The 16,150-nt window shown below is 36.4% G+C and overlaps 2 protein-coding genes across 2 annotated transcripts in view; one reads left to right on the top strand and one right to left on the bottom strand.

Moving 5' to 3' along the window:
- Positions 1 to 5,076, top strand: part of zmynd11 (zinc finger, MYND-type containing 11) — a 29,224-nt gene extending 24,148 nt beyond the window's left edge. Inside the window, 1 exon segment of the mRNA XM_054625427.1 lies at positions 360 to 5,076. Within this exon segment, the coding sequence (XP_054481402.1) occupies positions 360 to 482 (123 nt within the window). The 3' untranslated portion in view covers positions 483 to 5,076.
- A 4,224-nt stretch (positions 5,077 to 9,300) lies between these two features.
- The window catches only part of LOC129113352 (disco-interacting protein 2 homolog C-like), a 165,466-nt gene continuing 158,616 nt past the window's right edge, over positions 9,301 to 16,150 (bottom strand). The window contains 7 exon segments of the mRNA XM_054625592.1: positions 9,301 to 9,699; positions 10,361 to 10,484; positions 10,989 to 11,163; positions 11,354 to 11,428; positions 11,515 to 11,572; positions 14,157 to 14,218; positions 15,904 to 15,933. Of these exon segments, the coding sequence (XP_054481567.1) occupies positions 9,447 to 9,699; positions 10,361 to 10,484; positions 10,989 to 11,163; positions 11,354 to 11,428; positions 11,515 to 11,572; positions 14,157 to 14,218; positions 15,904 to 15,933 (777 nt within the window). The 3' untranslated portion in view covers positions 9,301 to 9,446.

Below are 16,150 nucleotides of genomic sequence, written 5' to 3' on the forward strand. Positions count from 1 at the left end.
AAAAAGTGGCTGCGGGAGCGGCGTTGCAGCAATCTAACAGCACCATGAATAACATTTAGATAACCACAATATCGATAAAAACATTTTTGTTTTCATTATTTTTAGGGTGTTGACTTCATATAATGATGTCAACCATACCTCATCCGAAATTAGATTTTGTTCAGCCCTAGAATGTCCATTGTTGCATCAGAGTTAATCTTTTTTTACTTTTCTTCTGCTGCTGTAGTCATTGTGTGTATAAATTGTAAAAACTGTAATGCTCTAGTCTCTTTCTTTATATATGTTGGCGTAACTTTCCTTTTCTTCCAAGTTGTTCTTGAGTGTTTCACCTGAAGTGTTTTTGTGTCTGTTGTTTCCAGTGTTATAACTGTGAGGAGGAGGCCATGTATCACTGCTGCTGGAACACCTCGTACTGCTCCATCAAGTGTCAGCAGGAGCATTGGCACGCCGACCACAAACGAACCTGCCGCAGGAAGAGATGAACAAGCCCCGCCCCCCCATTTTGACCTTACACAGCACGCCATTGGCTCTCGCCCTCTCCTCCTCCTGTCAGTCAGTGTCTACAAAACACACACACACACACACACACACATCCCTCCTGCTTCTCTACTTGCCTTCCTGAAAACTTTGTGGACCCGACGTTTTCTGCGTGAAAAGAGCAATTTGTTCCCTTTTTTGTTTTCATTTTGTTTCTATTATTTAATATACCCATCGTATTGATTTCTATATTGTTGTTTTTTTCCCCTCTGAATCGTGAACAGATTGCTCGAGAGCATGGCTCAAATGCAGAGTTATGGTATGATTTTTGTGTTGTTTTTTTCACGATTTTTTGTTTGTTTTTTTCTTTACTGAAGTGCTAATTTTGAGCTTGTGTCAGAGATTGTGTTATTTAAGTGTGTAGTAACAGATGAGCGTTAACTGAAAACATTTTATTACCTGAATTTTTAAACAAATCACTTTTCTTACTGTAAATGCAACAAATACACGTCAATCATACAAGAAAAATGTAAACATACCGTAAGTACTATTGCAGCATCAAACTAGCTCAGCTTTCATAGAGAAAAACCTGTTTTAAAAAAATGACAAAAAACTGCATAGATATTGTGGATGACATGGCTCACCGTTTTAGTATATTTGTTTTTAGTTTCTTTTTCATGAAACTATTGCGGTGGATAGCACCTTTTTATCGTTTCTACCTAAAATCATATTGTCCTCGAGTCACTTATTGGGAACAGGGTCACGATGTCGGCCGTAAAAAGAAGTCGACAAAATAAATCTTCCATGTATTATTAGAATTATAATATTATTATGCACATTTCGGGGCTCTTTTCTTAATAGATTAGTTTTTATGAATCAGATATTTAAAGAAAAAAAGTTTTAAATTGGTTCCAAATTGGGGGAATGTAGAGCAATCTTTCCTGAGCTGGATCTTAGAGAGGTTCCATGATTCGACTGTATTTCCACTTTTTTGCACACTTTGTTTTCTTAACAACCCAAATGCTTGTAATATTGCCAAAAAGAATCAGACATTTTGTTGAACCTACCTGAAAAGATCTGGTGCGTCCTCCCTCCTCCTGCGTCCTCCTCCGACCTTAAAACAACTATATATATTTTTCCATGCTTTGTCGGTATTTTTACGGCAGAACTGGGAGGAAAGTGAGAAACAAAAAAGATCTGGTCATCCATTTGCTAACACTGATTTAAATTGTTTTCTCTCCGGTGATTATGATTTAAGAAAAAAAGGTCTTGCGAGAATAATTTTTATCATTTTCTTTATTTTATATTTTTGTTGTTATTGTAATACTCATGTTGACCACAAGAGGCAGACGTGCACCACTACCCCATGTTCTAAATGGGAATAATAGCATTCATGTTTTCTTCAATTTACATTACTTGTAAACACAGAACATATCTAATTTTCAGCCTCGTGTGGTCGCAATAAGTATTACAACAACAAACATTTAAAAATGAAAAAAAAATTGAAATTTTATGTTCAAAGATTTAAGAAAAATAGCATTTCTTTTTTCCACCTGTTCTTAAGTCACAAACACAGGAGAAAAAACTATTTAGATTAGATTTAGAAAACGGATCCCCAGAATCTCACCCGCCTCTCAGGGCTCCGTACATTTTTGAAAGTGATGTAAACTCGAAAAATTAATTAATTTCTTTTTCAAACCTAAAGTGACTCTGTTTCACTGTGTATGCTGTAGTTGGTGGTCAGTGCCTGTTTCTCTTTTTCTTTGGCCATTCTCTTACTCCCAGTAAGGCAACATGCATGTTGATGGTTTCATGGTTTGTCTTTTTTTCTTTCATTACGGTAAAACAAAAACAAAAAAAAATACCAGAAGCTCGCTGGTGTTTTAATGAGCAGTGACGACGGATGGACCAATATAAAACATTATGCAAATGTGAATGATCAAATTAATCTTTTCTATAGTTTTCCCTGCACTGGATGTTTAGTGGCGATGGTGTATAAATATGGTGCTTGGAAACTCTCTTTAATTTTAGTTTTAAAAGTGGCAATAAAATTGCCAGTTTTCGATTATTCTTTTTTCTTCAGAAGTGTGACACTTTTAAAGTTGTTGAGTGTTTCCTCAGTTATGAAGATTGACTGAACGGAGGAAAATTATTCAGTTACTCTGTATAGACGCAGCGCTTTTTTCCTTTACGCACAGATTGCTGTTAATCAATTTGTGCTTCTTTTAACGTGTGACGAATAAAATACCGTAAATTCTCACATAGTGGGCAGAACCTTTTTTTTTTTTTTCATTCATCTCAACTAAAGATAGGAAAATACTTTTATATCTAATGTCCCCTTATTTTTATCCAGTTTCACAAGACCTGCTGCTACTTTTAGCTGTAAATGAAAATTCTAAACTTCTTTTAACGCTTCAGTTGCAAATACCACACTACATTACTACATAGTATTTGTGCAATATGTACTACATATTAAATTACTTGGTGAAACAGTACAATTATTCAATTTTCTCTTCCATTAAATGGGAATTAATGAAATACATTTGCAAACAGACAAAACTAAGTGTTTTTCAAAGACTTAATACTTTTTAACCTTGTATATTTATGTAGCTATTACTCCAAATTCTGTACTGCATACTATGTGAATCAAGTGTGTGCTTTATACTAATATTGGTATACTGTTTTGCAGTTGGTACACAATAAATCATGCTTCAACGTTTTATACTAACAGGAAATTATATAACATGTGCAAGCAGATATCATGATGGAGCTGCCAATTTACCTTAAAGAGAAAGTGAACAGTTTTTTTGGGGTGTTTTTTCAAAAATGTAATAGTTATGTTTTTTCTGTTCTGAGATATTCCTGGAATTTGGACATTGTTATATGATGTCTTTCTTTTACATTGGAAGGTTTTTTTATTGGGAAATATGAACTGGAAGTTTGACGAGTTTCATAAACAGCAGCTTAAAGCAACGGCTATTATTATTCTATATTTTGATTATCATCATTTGATCATCAAATCTTAGAAAATGGTTCCTATTGAATTCGTAAATATTTCAAATAATTTCATATTTAAAATATACAATTTAATTTGAAACAATTCATCCCCTTTTGGTGCTCTAGTGAGTGCTTGTGGCAGCAGGACGTTGTATGTGGGATTGGGTCAAAATAAACCACAGTGTGTTTGTGTTCATGCTAATGAATCTCATTTGTGTGTTTTTCAAAAGTTTTCGGGCAAAAAATGAGCTCTAAGAAAATATCTACCAGGCTTTAAAATATCTTTCTTTTTTAAGGCCGAGAGATATGATTTTTATTGTTGTTTGAAAACGGTCCACTATTGGAGAATTTACGGTAACTGTTGTTCCAGACTTTAAATACTTAAAACTTTTCACCTACTTGTTGCTGAGTCTTTCTTTGGAAACTCATTTAAGTGTATCACTTTAAGATGTAACATGTTATTGTACAGTTTGACCTCTCTTCTTATCCAGCGGCTTCAGATTACATTTTTTTGATTTCTTGGGGGGAAAAAAGAGTTCTTTAATGTTCTCTTGTTCTTCATCACAGTTCTCCTCTGCAGGCTTTTTCTTCATCATTGCACTACATGTAAATACATTTTCTCCTGCTTCATATTATATGTACATTGTAAATGTATTCACGAATATTCAATTTCAGTTGTGATGTTTTTTTTCTGTGTTCACAGTGATCTGGATGACTGTTAGTTCAAGTTTTGTACAATGTACAACCCGTTAATCATATCAGCTTCTGTTGTTCCCACCACACTCTGATGTTTGTGTCGTTTTCAGCAAATGTTACCGGTTTGGGTACTTTTTTAATTAGTTTTTATTTTAAACACAGTGATTTATCTGAATATTTCTATATGTCACATTGAAAGCCAAACTAATACATTTTACGATTTCGCCAAACTGCGACAGTTTGCGGATGATGACATATTTTATGTTACACTTTTATTTTTCAGTTTTTATATTCGTCCATCCAGCCGTTTTAGAAAAAAGGTTTCAGCGTGAAAAGTTTTAGACGACTTTTTAATGTCATTCCAGTTTCTATCTGTTTTTTTTGTTTCAACTGCATGAGTGAAGGTGTTTGTGTCCTTTTTTCTTTTTCTTTCCTCTTCATGTACAAAAGAAAAAGACCTGGTTGCTCTCCCTCAGAGTAAAGCAATATGACAATGACGTTTTGTTTCCTTTTAATTTCTGGAACTTCAGTCGAGCTAAAATCTTTTGAAGCTGTTTGCTTGAAAAAAGTGATTAATCGATCCGAGTATCGACCCATAACCGAACATTTCACTGTTCTTATTCCACAGTATTAGGGTACATAATACCACGTGAGTACTAGCTGTGATACTGCTTGTACTCACAGAGTATTTATGTGCTTCCAGCTGGAATAGAACCAGTGTGAAGTTTACTTTGTCCTTTCCTCTTGTAGGTCATTTTCTGTTCTGTCCATATGTAAACTATTAATTGTGGCTTAACATTTTCTATGCTCCTGACATTTCTTTTTTTTTTTTATGCTTTAGCTAGCAATATGTATATAAATATATTCTATGTGCTAACATGGAGGAAATAAATGTATCAACAAGTTCTTGTGTTTCCAGCTTTTTGTTCTGAAAGTTTTGTCCGTAAATTAGAAAACATTTGCTCATTTACCTTTTTCTTGGTTTTTATCCTTGCAGATAGTTTTGATTTCATGGTCCACATTTTGAGATATATCTAGATTTCTGCTCAAAACACAGAAAGTATATAGTGAAGATAACTTTCTGTAATAATAGTAGACATCACAGTGGCTGCTGGGACAATATTTAGATACTGGATCACACCTAAACCCTCCAGAGTTAAAGGGGGCAAACAACAACATAAAAATGGTGTCATGTGAAATGTTAATCAAAACATGTTGACTTTTTTACGACATACTACAATATGACTTGTTATGACGCACTATACCATGACTTATGACATACTTTACTGTGACCTTACTTTGTTTTTAGACGTTCCATAACATTACTTTTTATGACTTAATTCTATGAAAAATGATACTATATGATCCCTTTTTTCAACATACTATGACTTTTTTTCAACAGACTATACTATATTACTTTTTTCGACATGCTAGGACTTTTTTTCAAAATACTATACTGACATTTTTCAACATACTATGATTTCTTTCAACATGCTATACTATGACTTTTTTCAACATACCATAATATGACTTTTTTCGACATACTGTACTATGATTTTTTTGACATACCATAATATGACATTTTTTCAACATACTAATATATGATCGACATACTATACTATGACTTTTTTCAACATACCATAATATGACTTTTTTCGACATACTGTACTATGATTTTTTTCGACATACCATTTTTTCGACATACCAGCTTTTTTTCAACATACTATAATATGACATTTTTTCAACATACTAATATATGACTTTTTCGAAACACTATACTATGACTTTTTTTTCCACATACTGACTTTTTTTTTCAACATACCATAATGACTTTTTTCCACATACTATACTATGATTTTTTTTTCAAAATACCATAATATGACTTTTTTTTTCGACATACTATACTATGACTTTTTTTCAACATACCATACTATGACTTTTTTCAACATACTAATATATGACTTTTTCGACATACTATACTATGACTTTTTTTTCAACATACCATAATATGACTTTTTTCGACATACTGTACTATGATTTTTTTCGACATACCATAATATGGCTTTTTTCAACATACTATACTATGACTTTTTTTTCAACATACCATAATATGACTTTTTTCGACATACTGTACTATGATTTTTTTCGACATACCATAATATGGCTTTTTTCAACATACTATAATATGACATTTTTTCAACATACTAATATATGACTTTTTCGACATACTATGACTTTTTTATGACTTTTTTCGACATACTATACTATGACTTTTTTTTCCACATACTGACTTTTTTTTCAACATACCATAATATGACTTTTTTTCCACATACTATACTATGACATTTTTTCAACATACTAATATATGACTTTTTCAACATACTATGACTTTTTTTTTCAAAATACCATAATATGACTTTTTTCGACATACTATAATATGATTTTTTTCGACATACCATAATATGGCTTTTTTCGACATACTATAATATGCCTTTTTCCAAATACTATACTATGACTTTTTTTCAACATACTATGACTTTTTCGACATACTGTACTATGATTTTTTTCATGTTTTGTAAAGTATGTCAAAAAAGTCAAAGTATAGTATGTCGTAAAGATCATTAAAAAGTCAAAAAAATGTATGGTATATTATGTCGAAAAGTTGTAATATCGTATGTTGAAATGACTCATAAAAATTCAGTTAGTATAGATTGCTTGTAACAACAACAATAATAAATCACAAACATTCCACTCTTATTGTCAAAATTGCTGAAATATTTATTTAATTGAAAGACTTTTATGTCAACTCAAATAAGACATTTTTTTTAAAACCTTTAAAAAACATACCGGGGGAGGGGACGACATACATTTTGCTGATACAAGAAAGAAAGAAAGTGAAGAAAGTGCTTTTTTCGTGTGTTGAAACCAGAACATTCTCGTATTCCTGCGACCTCTTCACAGCCCTGTGCTGAGTTCAAGGGGCCTCCGGTAAAACGCCTTCACATTCTGCATACTGTTTTTCAGTCTTTGATTCCTTTTGTGACATCAATGTATGAGCCCTGATTGATCTGTCCATGTAAAAAATATGAAGGACTTCTGACTCTGATATTTACAATAGTAGCGGCTGCTCGCCTACCTGCTGTCATGGGGACACTCGAAGGTGTTGATGAGGATTCACCTTCATCCTAAATGAATCCAGTACTGCTTGTTGGTCTGGTTTTTTTTTCAGTGAGAAGAGTTTTTAAAATTGACAGAGAAATTAAAACTTATTTCCTATCCAAACATAGAACCTCTGCTTGTTCCCTGGAAAAAGTGACATATGAAGAGTTCTGATCCAAAGTGAGATAGTGACACCAACTCCAGTTTCAGACAAACTTTCAAAAAAACTGTTTTAATTCCTCCTGGTTTCCACTGGAGGTCAGCAAACGTCTCCAACCACTTAATGCCTCCTCACAGTTTATTGTTAGGGAATATTTTCTTTTTTATTATAAGAATAAGTCATGTATAACCATTAAATTATTATTTGTGCCCTGAGATTAATATATAACCTTACAATGGACCATATATATTTTAAACTATTTAAGTTATCTTAAAACTAAGAGACAGTCAATGAAAATGCTTTGTTTGTGTCTTAGAATCCAATTTGAGTATTTTAAAAAGAGTTTCGTATTCAGAATTTTCAGCATTATTGTAAATAATATTTACATTTGTGCATAAAAAACAATAACATTAAAAAAGGACAAATTATGACAAATCTTTAATGCTTGACTGAATTGTAAAAGTTGGGGTATTGATATTGAGGACTGAATAAACAACGTTCACATTGTCTAAAATGACGGAATTTCCTTAAAAACAAAACCCTCTGAGAAGACGTCATTATAAAGTCAGTCAAGCTATCCCATAAACTTAAAACAGGTTGAAAGATTGTTTAAACTTACATGATATTACAGAATTATTGTTGTATTATTACGTAAATTACTCACTTTGAAAAAAATACTGCGTGCAAGAATGTTATATGTAAGGAATGATTTGTAATTTAAGGGCACAAATGACTAATTTAAAGGAATTAGTTATTGAACAGACTTAATATAATAAAAGTTGATGTTTTGGTTCAGAACTCTTCATGTGAAATAAAACTCCTCAAAGCTTCACTTCTAAAATGACTGATTAAAACATTTCAGACCAACATGCAGGTAAAAAAGCATTGTGTGTAAAACTGCTTCTGTCTGGTGCGAATCCTTTCCTTTTTAATATAAACTATAATTCTATATTTCAGTTTTACCATAATATGCTTGACGTGAGTGCGTTTCACTCAAAATACAATGCTTTTTAGTTTCTTTTTATATTAGCAAATATTCAAGAGCAAAACATTCTTGAACGTCTCGTCATATACTTCTAAAAGAGAAACAAAATAAATTAAATCGGTTTCTTTTTGTACATACTTACATGATATGAATTTATGTATTGTTTTTGCTTCAGACGAAGCGTGTTTGTTCGGAAAAATAAACGGAGTTAAAGGCAGCAGCTGTTAGCTATTAGCACACTGATATCCCGCTGAGATGGGACGGATGGTTCAGAAAATAATGAATACAAAAAAACAAAAATGTAACACTTACGAAACGAAAAACAAGCTAGCATTAAACAAACGAGTAGTACCTCATTGAAAAAACGGAAGGACAGCTGGCCTCCCTCAGACCCCGCCCTCGTATAAAAAACATAGCTCGCTCTTTGTAATGTGTTGATATCGTAAAATATCATTTTCGCCACAGTTTGTTTCGTTTTCGTGTAAATATCCTTCTCAAAAAAATAGCCTAAACTATTCTGAGGACGTGTTAGAAAACAAACAAACAAGCGACTTCAGCAAATACTTCAAAGAAACATTTTGAAAGTGAGACACGCGCAATTTAAAAGCCAGAATCTTCGTTAACGATTGTCCTCTTCTGCACGATTGCCACTTTTTTCCCCGTAAAGAGTCGTGATAAATGGGAGAACGTTCTTGTTCCGGATGGGGTTGACTGAGTGCAAATCTCACCTCCTGCAAATTAAAACCACAGCCTGAACGCTAACAAAACCGAAAAATAACCTTTTGTTTTTGGGAGATGGTTGGCAGCGACACGAAGCCTCGGGGGTGGGGGGAAAGCGCTGCCGTAGAAACACAGGGCAAAAAAAGCGACTAACTTCTTGTGCCTCTGGACTCCGGTTTTACTCTTTTGCAGTCTCAGGAGCAGACCGTCTTTGCGTCTTCCTTAAATAATCCTTCAATCCACCAGGGGGCGCTACATGTTGTAGGCCACGTAAATGGGGTCCAGCTGGTCGGCCAGGAAGCCGTCGCGGAGGTGCATGCGCTGCTTCTCGCCGCGGGAGTTGATGGGGATGACGCCGATGTCGACCACCACCACCACGCCCACGATCAGGTAGTGCTCCTCCAGGACCACGTTGGTGACCAGGGGGACCAGGTCCAGGGCCTCGTGCTCCGAGCCGTCCAGCTCCACCACCACCACCAGCAGGTTGGTCCACGTGAACACGGCGCTGGAGGGGAAGAAGAAGAAGAAGAAGAAACAACATGATGTTTGTTCCTCCAGGATCTCACTGTGGTTTTTATGTGTCATATTTGTTTATAGTTGTACTTTACTGGGGTGTTTCCATTTTCTTCTACTTGATACTTTACTCCACTAAATTCCAGAGAGAATTGTTGCTATTTTTACTCCATTTACTACATTTTTTTGACAACATTAAGTAATTGTTGTATTTAGATAATCGATACAAAATTCAAAACAAGTACAATAAATTCTGACGTATTATTACAAGGTACATGCAGCAATCCTGAAGTTCATTTCAGTACCTTTTAAGACATTTTTTAATAAACTTTCTATGTATTAAAATACCTCATCGTCACTTCAAGTTCTAACTCTAACATCTACTATGAAAAATAGGAAAACAGTCATAGTATAGTATGCAAAAAAATATGTGTAGTAACAATATCATAGTATATGTTATAAAAAATATATAGTCATACTGTAGTATGTCGTAAAAAATGATAAAGTCACACTTCATTATGACGTAAAATAATCATAAAAAAATGTCAAAGTGTAGTATGTCTTAAGAATATCCTAAAAAAGAGTTTACTTTGTGTAGTAATGAAACAGTGCTGAGTCGTCTGCATACAGACGTCAGTGTGTGCCGTCCTCACCACTCCGTGATGCTCTTGTGCGTCCGGATGACGGAGGTCTCGATGTCGATCGGGTGGTAACGCATCCCTCTCAGCTCCATGGCCTCCTCCAGAGCACCGACCACGTACAGGGCGTCGTGACGCTCTGCACGCACACACACACACACACACACACACACACACACACACACACACACACACACACACACACACACACACACACACACACAGTTAATGACATTATGCCAATAGGTGCTGTCAAACTCAGCTTTTCCTCCGTTTGCTGCGTTCAACAAATCCAGGTTGATCTTTATGGCTCTAGATTTTAATTATTGGTCATCTTTTGAGTCTTGTGATATTTTTGTAACACATTTTTTACTAATATTAAATGTACAAACATCTGATATTTTAATACCAAAGTATTACATTATTACAATACAAACAAATAACACTGCAGTGAGATTTGGGCTCATCAGAGAGGAGAATCCTCTCTCAGACCATCACATAACTCTCCAGGAAAAAAACAGACTAATGGATTCCTTCAAGAATCAGCCCTGGAGCAGTTTAATCCTCCTCTCTGTTATACGAGAACATCTAAAGGTCGGTGTCGGCTCCATCAGTCACACCGTCCTTCTTCTATCCAACTCACCTCCGCTGGCGTCGGTCAGCTCGGTCCTGCGGAGGAAGCCCAGGTACCCGGTCCGGGCCCAGATGGTCTGCGTGTCTCCGAAGCTGAGCCTGGAGTTGAAGTGGTCGGACTGCAGCGCCTCGTCTCCGTAGACGGTGAAGTAACCGCTGGCGTTGTGGCCGCTGTGCACCCAGATCTGCAAACACACAGCACCAGGTGTTACACCACATGGAGCGGGTGGAGCTCTCTGATATCTGATGTGTAAACGAGGGCAACTGACAATAAACAATGTCAATAAATGTATCAGTTACATTTTGAACTGATGAAACCACGCCTTGACGCCTTGCTGGTATGATCTTTGTGCAAAAAGAGATTTATAGACAAACCTCGCCCAGATGTGACTCTCCCATTGGTCCCTTGGTTTCTGGGTTGGCGATGATGATTCTGACCCCCGGTAGGATCTGATCAGAAACCAGAGAAACCAAACATTAACATTTAAAACTGTTCAAACGTTTGAACTAAAGGAAAAACAAAACAAACACCTCACCTTCCCGGACTCCATCAGAGGCAGGCTGTGTGGTGACCCCCGCTCTACCAGTCTGACCCTGGAGAGGAAAACATTTACACAGATTCAAGGAAACAATATTGTTCAAACACTCCAATAGGGAATACATTTATGTCCTACTATAAATGTGTTTTCTTTAAATATTACATTAAAAAAAAAAATGATGATGATTTCTTTTCAACTATTAAAAAGTTTATTTATTTTATCTATTTTTTTGGGGTGCAGTTTTTACCTCGGTGGTTAAAAAAGGAAGGGAATAGACAAATTTGTAATATTTGATAATTAACCAAATAATTGTTCTTTCTTTCAGAATAAATATTTCCTATTTCACTGTGTGTCGTTTTTGTAACAATTTAATTTTGAACGGTTGTTGGCAGGGAACAAACCTGTGACTTTTAAAAATTGAAATCTCTATTTATGCACATGAAATCACAAAAAGGAAGTTTGTCAAAAACAATAATTATACTTTTGTCTTAACAACTAAAAATAAAATGAAAATATTGATCCTGAAAAAGGAATGTGACAGAAGTGGTTGGTCGGATTACAAACGAGGAACACGCAGCGTCTCTGGTAGAAACGGAGCTGCTTAAATCAACGGTGATTACATGTAATCATGCACACTGGCGGTTATATTTATACTGAGCAGCTCTCATGTGACTCCTCTGGGGAAAATGTAGGCTGAAGGCCGGAATCATCTGCTGGATCAGAGAACAGGAAGCTGAAGTTTTCTCCAGACACGCTGGGAAACGTTTGGTAACAGCTCCTGACGTTTTTACAGTTTCGTCTGAACCACGGAGCCTCAGGATTGTTCCTTCAATCCCAAAGGACCAGCTTGGGGATATTTGAATACATTTAAAGTCTAGTTTGTCTTCCCACAGTTGTTGTCCATAATCTGACAATAATCTTGAACCCTCGCGGCGATTTTCAAACTTCCGGTTGGTTCATAAAGTCACATTTCCTCCCCATGAAAGCGCAAAACTCTGGCAAAACAAACTCTGGAGACTCCCGAGATGCTATTCATAGTGTCAACCAGCATGAAATGTGGCTCAGACTGGGTGAGATGGGTTTTCTTTCTCAGACTGGAAGTGTTTTCAGAGGCTGTGAGGGTGACAGCCGGGGCCTCAAACTGACGTGCCCGAAATCGTCATGTTGCCTTGAAGAAACTTTCCAGCTTCTCATTACATTCAAACTTTTCACCATCATCCCCGGAGCGATGGTTCTCAGCTGCAGAACAAGTCGTGCACTAGAATAACGCACGACTCCACGGAGCGCTTTTATATATTCTGGGAGTGTTTGCCGAGCTGCATGTTCCTCCATTCACAATCGCCGACATAAACTTCTCCTCTTTCACAATGAAAATGCCCAGAAGAGGCTGCAGGAGGACGGAAATCCCAAAGGAACTAAAACAAAGCATTGTGGGAAACAGACTATAGTTAATGGATGGAAAAGGATGACATTTCTAAAAAGAAAATACAAGAAGCAGTGTTTCCCACTGGGTTTATGGGATTGTGGTAGGTGGACCTTGGTTTCCCTGGAAGAACATTTAGTACTTTTTAGAGTTGAATGCATCAACCTGCTGCACTTTCAGAGCAAAATGAAAAGGCTAGATCTACGAAGAACTTGGCACTCTACTAAACTATTTTGTTGGGTTGGTTCGCCGCCATCGCCACAGTGGTGGACCGCCGCAGTCTACATCAGGGATATTCAATAAAATTTAAATGAGGTCCAACATCACAAAAATGTCTTAATTGTGCTGTAATTTAGTCCCATATATATTAAAGTAGCCCAACGTCTGTATGTCGTCAACAACTGACTGTGAAATCAAATAAAGAAAGTTAAATTGGATAATATTACAACAATATATACTTTCCAAATTAAACTGGATGAATTATAAATAAAACATAGCCTACTCTGATCATAAATAAATGTTACCAAGCATGCAAATCAAAAAACTACTTAAAATACTAGCTGAGTATTCATTTCAAAGGTGTTTAATAAGTGCGGTTAGGTGCTTCTTAAATGAGCTTGTTAGACACTGAAGCATGAGGACTTTCTTTCCATAAAATCCATACAAACGCTAACGCTTCATTTCAAGGATTCTCCAGTTTCCTATAATTTCCTAAAAAGGAGCTTGATATATAAAATTAGGGAAGGTTCCTGGAAAAGATAATAGAGATTGTGATTGACAGGTCACTACCAGAGCCGTATACGGCAGTCACAATACGGTCATTTCTGTTCACTGGTTGCAAAAAGCCAAGATGGCGATGTCCATAAATCCAAGATGGCGGCGGCCAAAACAGCAAACTCAAGGCTTCAAAACTGCGTCCACTTCTTATATACAGTCTATGATAACAATCAGTTATGTAATATTCTGTATAGTAACACGCCAGTCAAGGACCACTTTTCTGCAGAACGAGTACTTTCACTTTCTATTATTTAAGTACATTTTGCAAATGAAACTTTACATTTACTTGAGTACGATTTAAATGCAGGACTTTTACTTACTAATATTGTGTATTTATATTGTTTTATTGGTACTTTTACCTACGTTATGATCTGAATGCTTCCTTCACCACTGTGAAGTCAAATATTAAATGAATTATTTACTTGTTTGTTGAACTCACCTGTCGTGCCTCAGCGCTCTCATATCAACAAACACCGTCGTGGGGTCGGGTCCTGAGGTTCCCTGAGGAACACCAACAACAGCAGGGTCACACAGTGTACTTTAATACAACTACTACCATAGTACAACTGCATGACAGAAAACCACCACTACTACTACTACTACTACTACTACTACTACTACTACTACTACTACTACTACTCGTACCAGTGGAGGCTACTGCTCGTGCATTAGTGCTCGCAGTGACAAGCTTTCCCTTCACAGCAGAGAGAAAAGCTTTGGGTTTGAGAGCAAAGACGGGATCCCACAAAACCTCTACAGCATTATTACTAAATGACGGGGAGAACGACGTGAGGGCCACAGAAGGGGAATGATTTTTGAAGGAAATCGGCAACAATAAAAGAACAAAAACGGATTAGTTTGAACATATCCCAAGAGTTAAAACAAAAAGGGGTTTCTAAAATCAGACATGCAAATAAAAAGAGAAAGGGAAAGAGGGAAGTGATACCAAGTGAAGGAGAAAAGAAAGATGGAAGAAAGAGGTGATGATGACGTAGTGATTACATCCTGGTACGAAAATAAACTCAATAATCTATGAAATATGATTTGACTTGGGTTTGGTTAATGTATCTTGTAGATACATTTATTTTTTCTGTTCTGTGTTGACTACTGGTGTAACGGACCATGGTCTGAACCGATTCATACATAAATAACCAATACGTGTTTAAATTGAAATGGCGGAGAGCTAGTAACGTTAGCAGCACCGCTAACCGGCTAACAAACGGAGGCTCGGTTCAGTTACGTGATGATTTGTTCAGGCTCTGTTCAGTGGAAATGAGAATTAGGGGAATGTCATTTGTAATGTTATCATGATGTGTAAAAGGATACATTTAGTATTTTTGATGGTTTACTGACTTCAGAGCGTTGAAATGATTTCTGGGACGGTGCTTGTAGACCAGCTGCTACAATCAAACAACAAAGGGATCTGTATCTCTCAGCCTGGATCATCAATGATCTGCAAACGTGATCATGGATCCCAAAAAGTTAGATTTATTGGCTTTTTCCTTTTGTGCAGATCCGAAGAGATAAAGACCCTCGTTCCAACCTCTCTCATCCTCCACCATCCCTCCATCCCTCCCCCTTTTTTCTCTCCCAGAGGTGTTTTTTAGAAAAACCTCTGCAGAGGACAGAACCCACCACCGGACACACAGCTGCATGCTGGGAGTCAGAAGCCCAAACACCCCAGAGCACAAAATGGCAGATCCTAGAATAGATTTGCTCACTTTGAAACCAAAAGTAGAGGCATTGTATTTACTGATTGGAAAGGTTTTTTAAGTCCTGAAACTTGGGAATGAGTCAAGTCTCAAATTCAAATTCATGTTTTTTTGGATCGATGCCTGAAATAAGGTCTAGTGTTGACAATTGGTTATGAAAGTTAACTTCTCTGTGAAACACAATTTCACGTGTAAAAAGAAGTCAAAGTTCATCAAAGTTGAAGCAAATCCACACAGTGAGTTGATTCCATTGAAATTTGTTGATTTTGGTCCATTATTTTGTCATTTAATCATAAATACTGGTGTGATCAGACACCGACTTTAGTGAATCCAAACCGTCGTCTTTTGACACCATTGGATACTCAAAATAATCCTTAAAAAACATTGATCTAAAGCCAGCTGATGAGTGATGTGCTGACAAGCATTAGGGTTGAGGTGGTGGTGGTGGGGGAGGGATTGATGGTGGTTCCCTACCTGGTCGGCAAGCTTTCCCAGCCTGTGAGGCTACAGCAGCAGAGAGGGGTGGAGGAGGAGGAGGAGGTAAGGAGGAGGAAGGGCGGAGACATAACCAAGTATGAGATATGTGGGCGGGGTCATGAGTAAAACAAGGACGGGAGGACGGGAGGAAGAAAAACGTCAAAATGGAAAACTCAAAAGAAACAAAACAAGCAGTCAGCACTGAAATAATCGTTCAGCCAAATGTTAGTTTATCATTCAAAGC

The sequence above is a fragment of the Anoplopoma fimbria genome, chromosome 3, assembly GCF_027596085.1.
Source record: "Anoplopoma fimbria isolate UVic2021 breed Golden Eagle Sablefish chromosome 3, Afim_UVic_2022, whole genome shotgun sequence".
NCBI lineage: Eukaryota > Metazoa > Chordata > Actinopteri > Perciformes > Anoplopomatidae > Anoplopoma > Anoplopoma fimbria.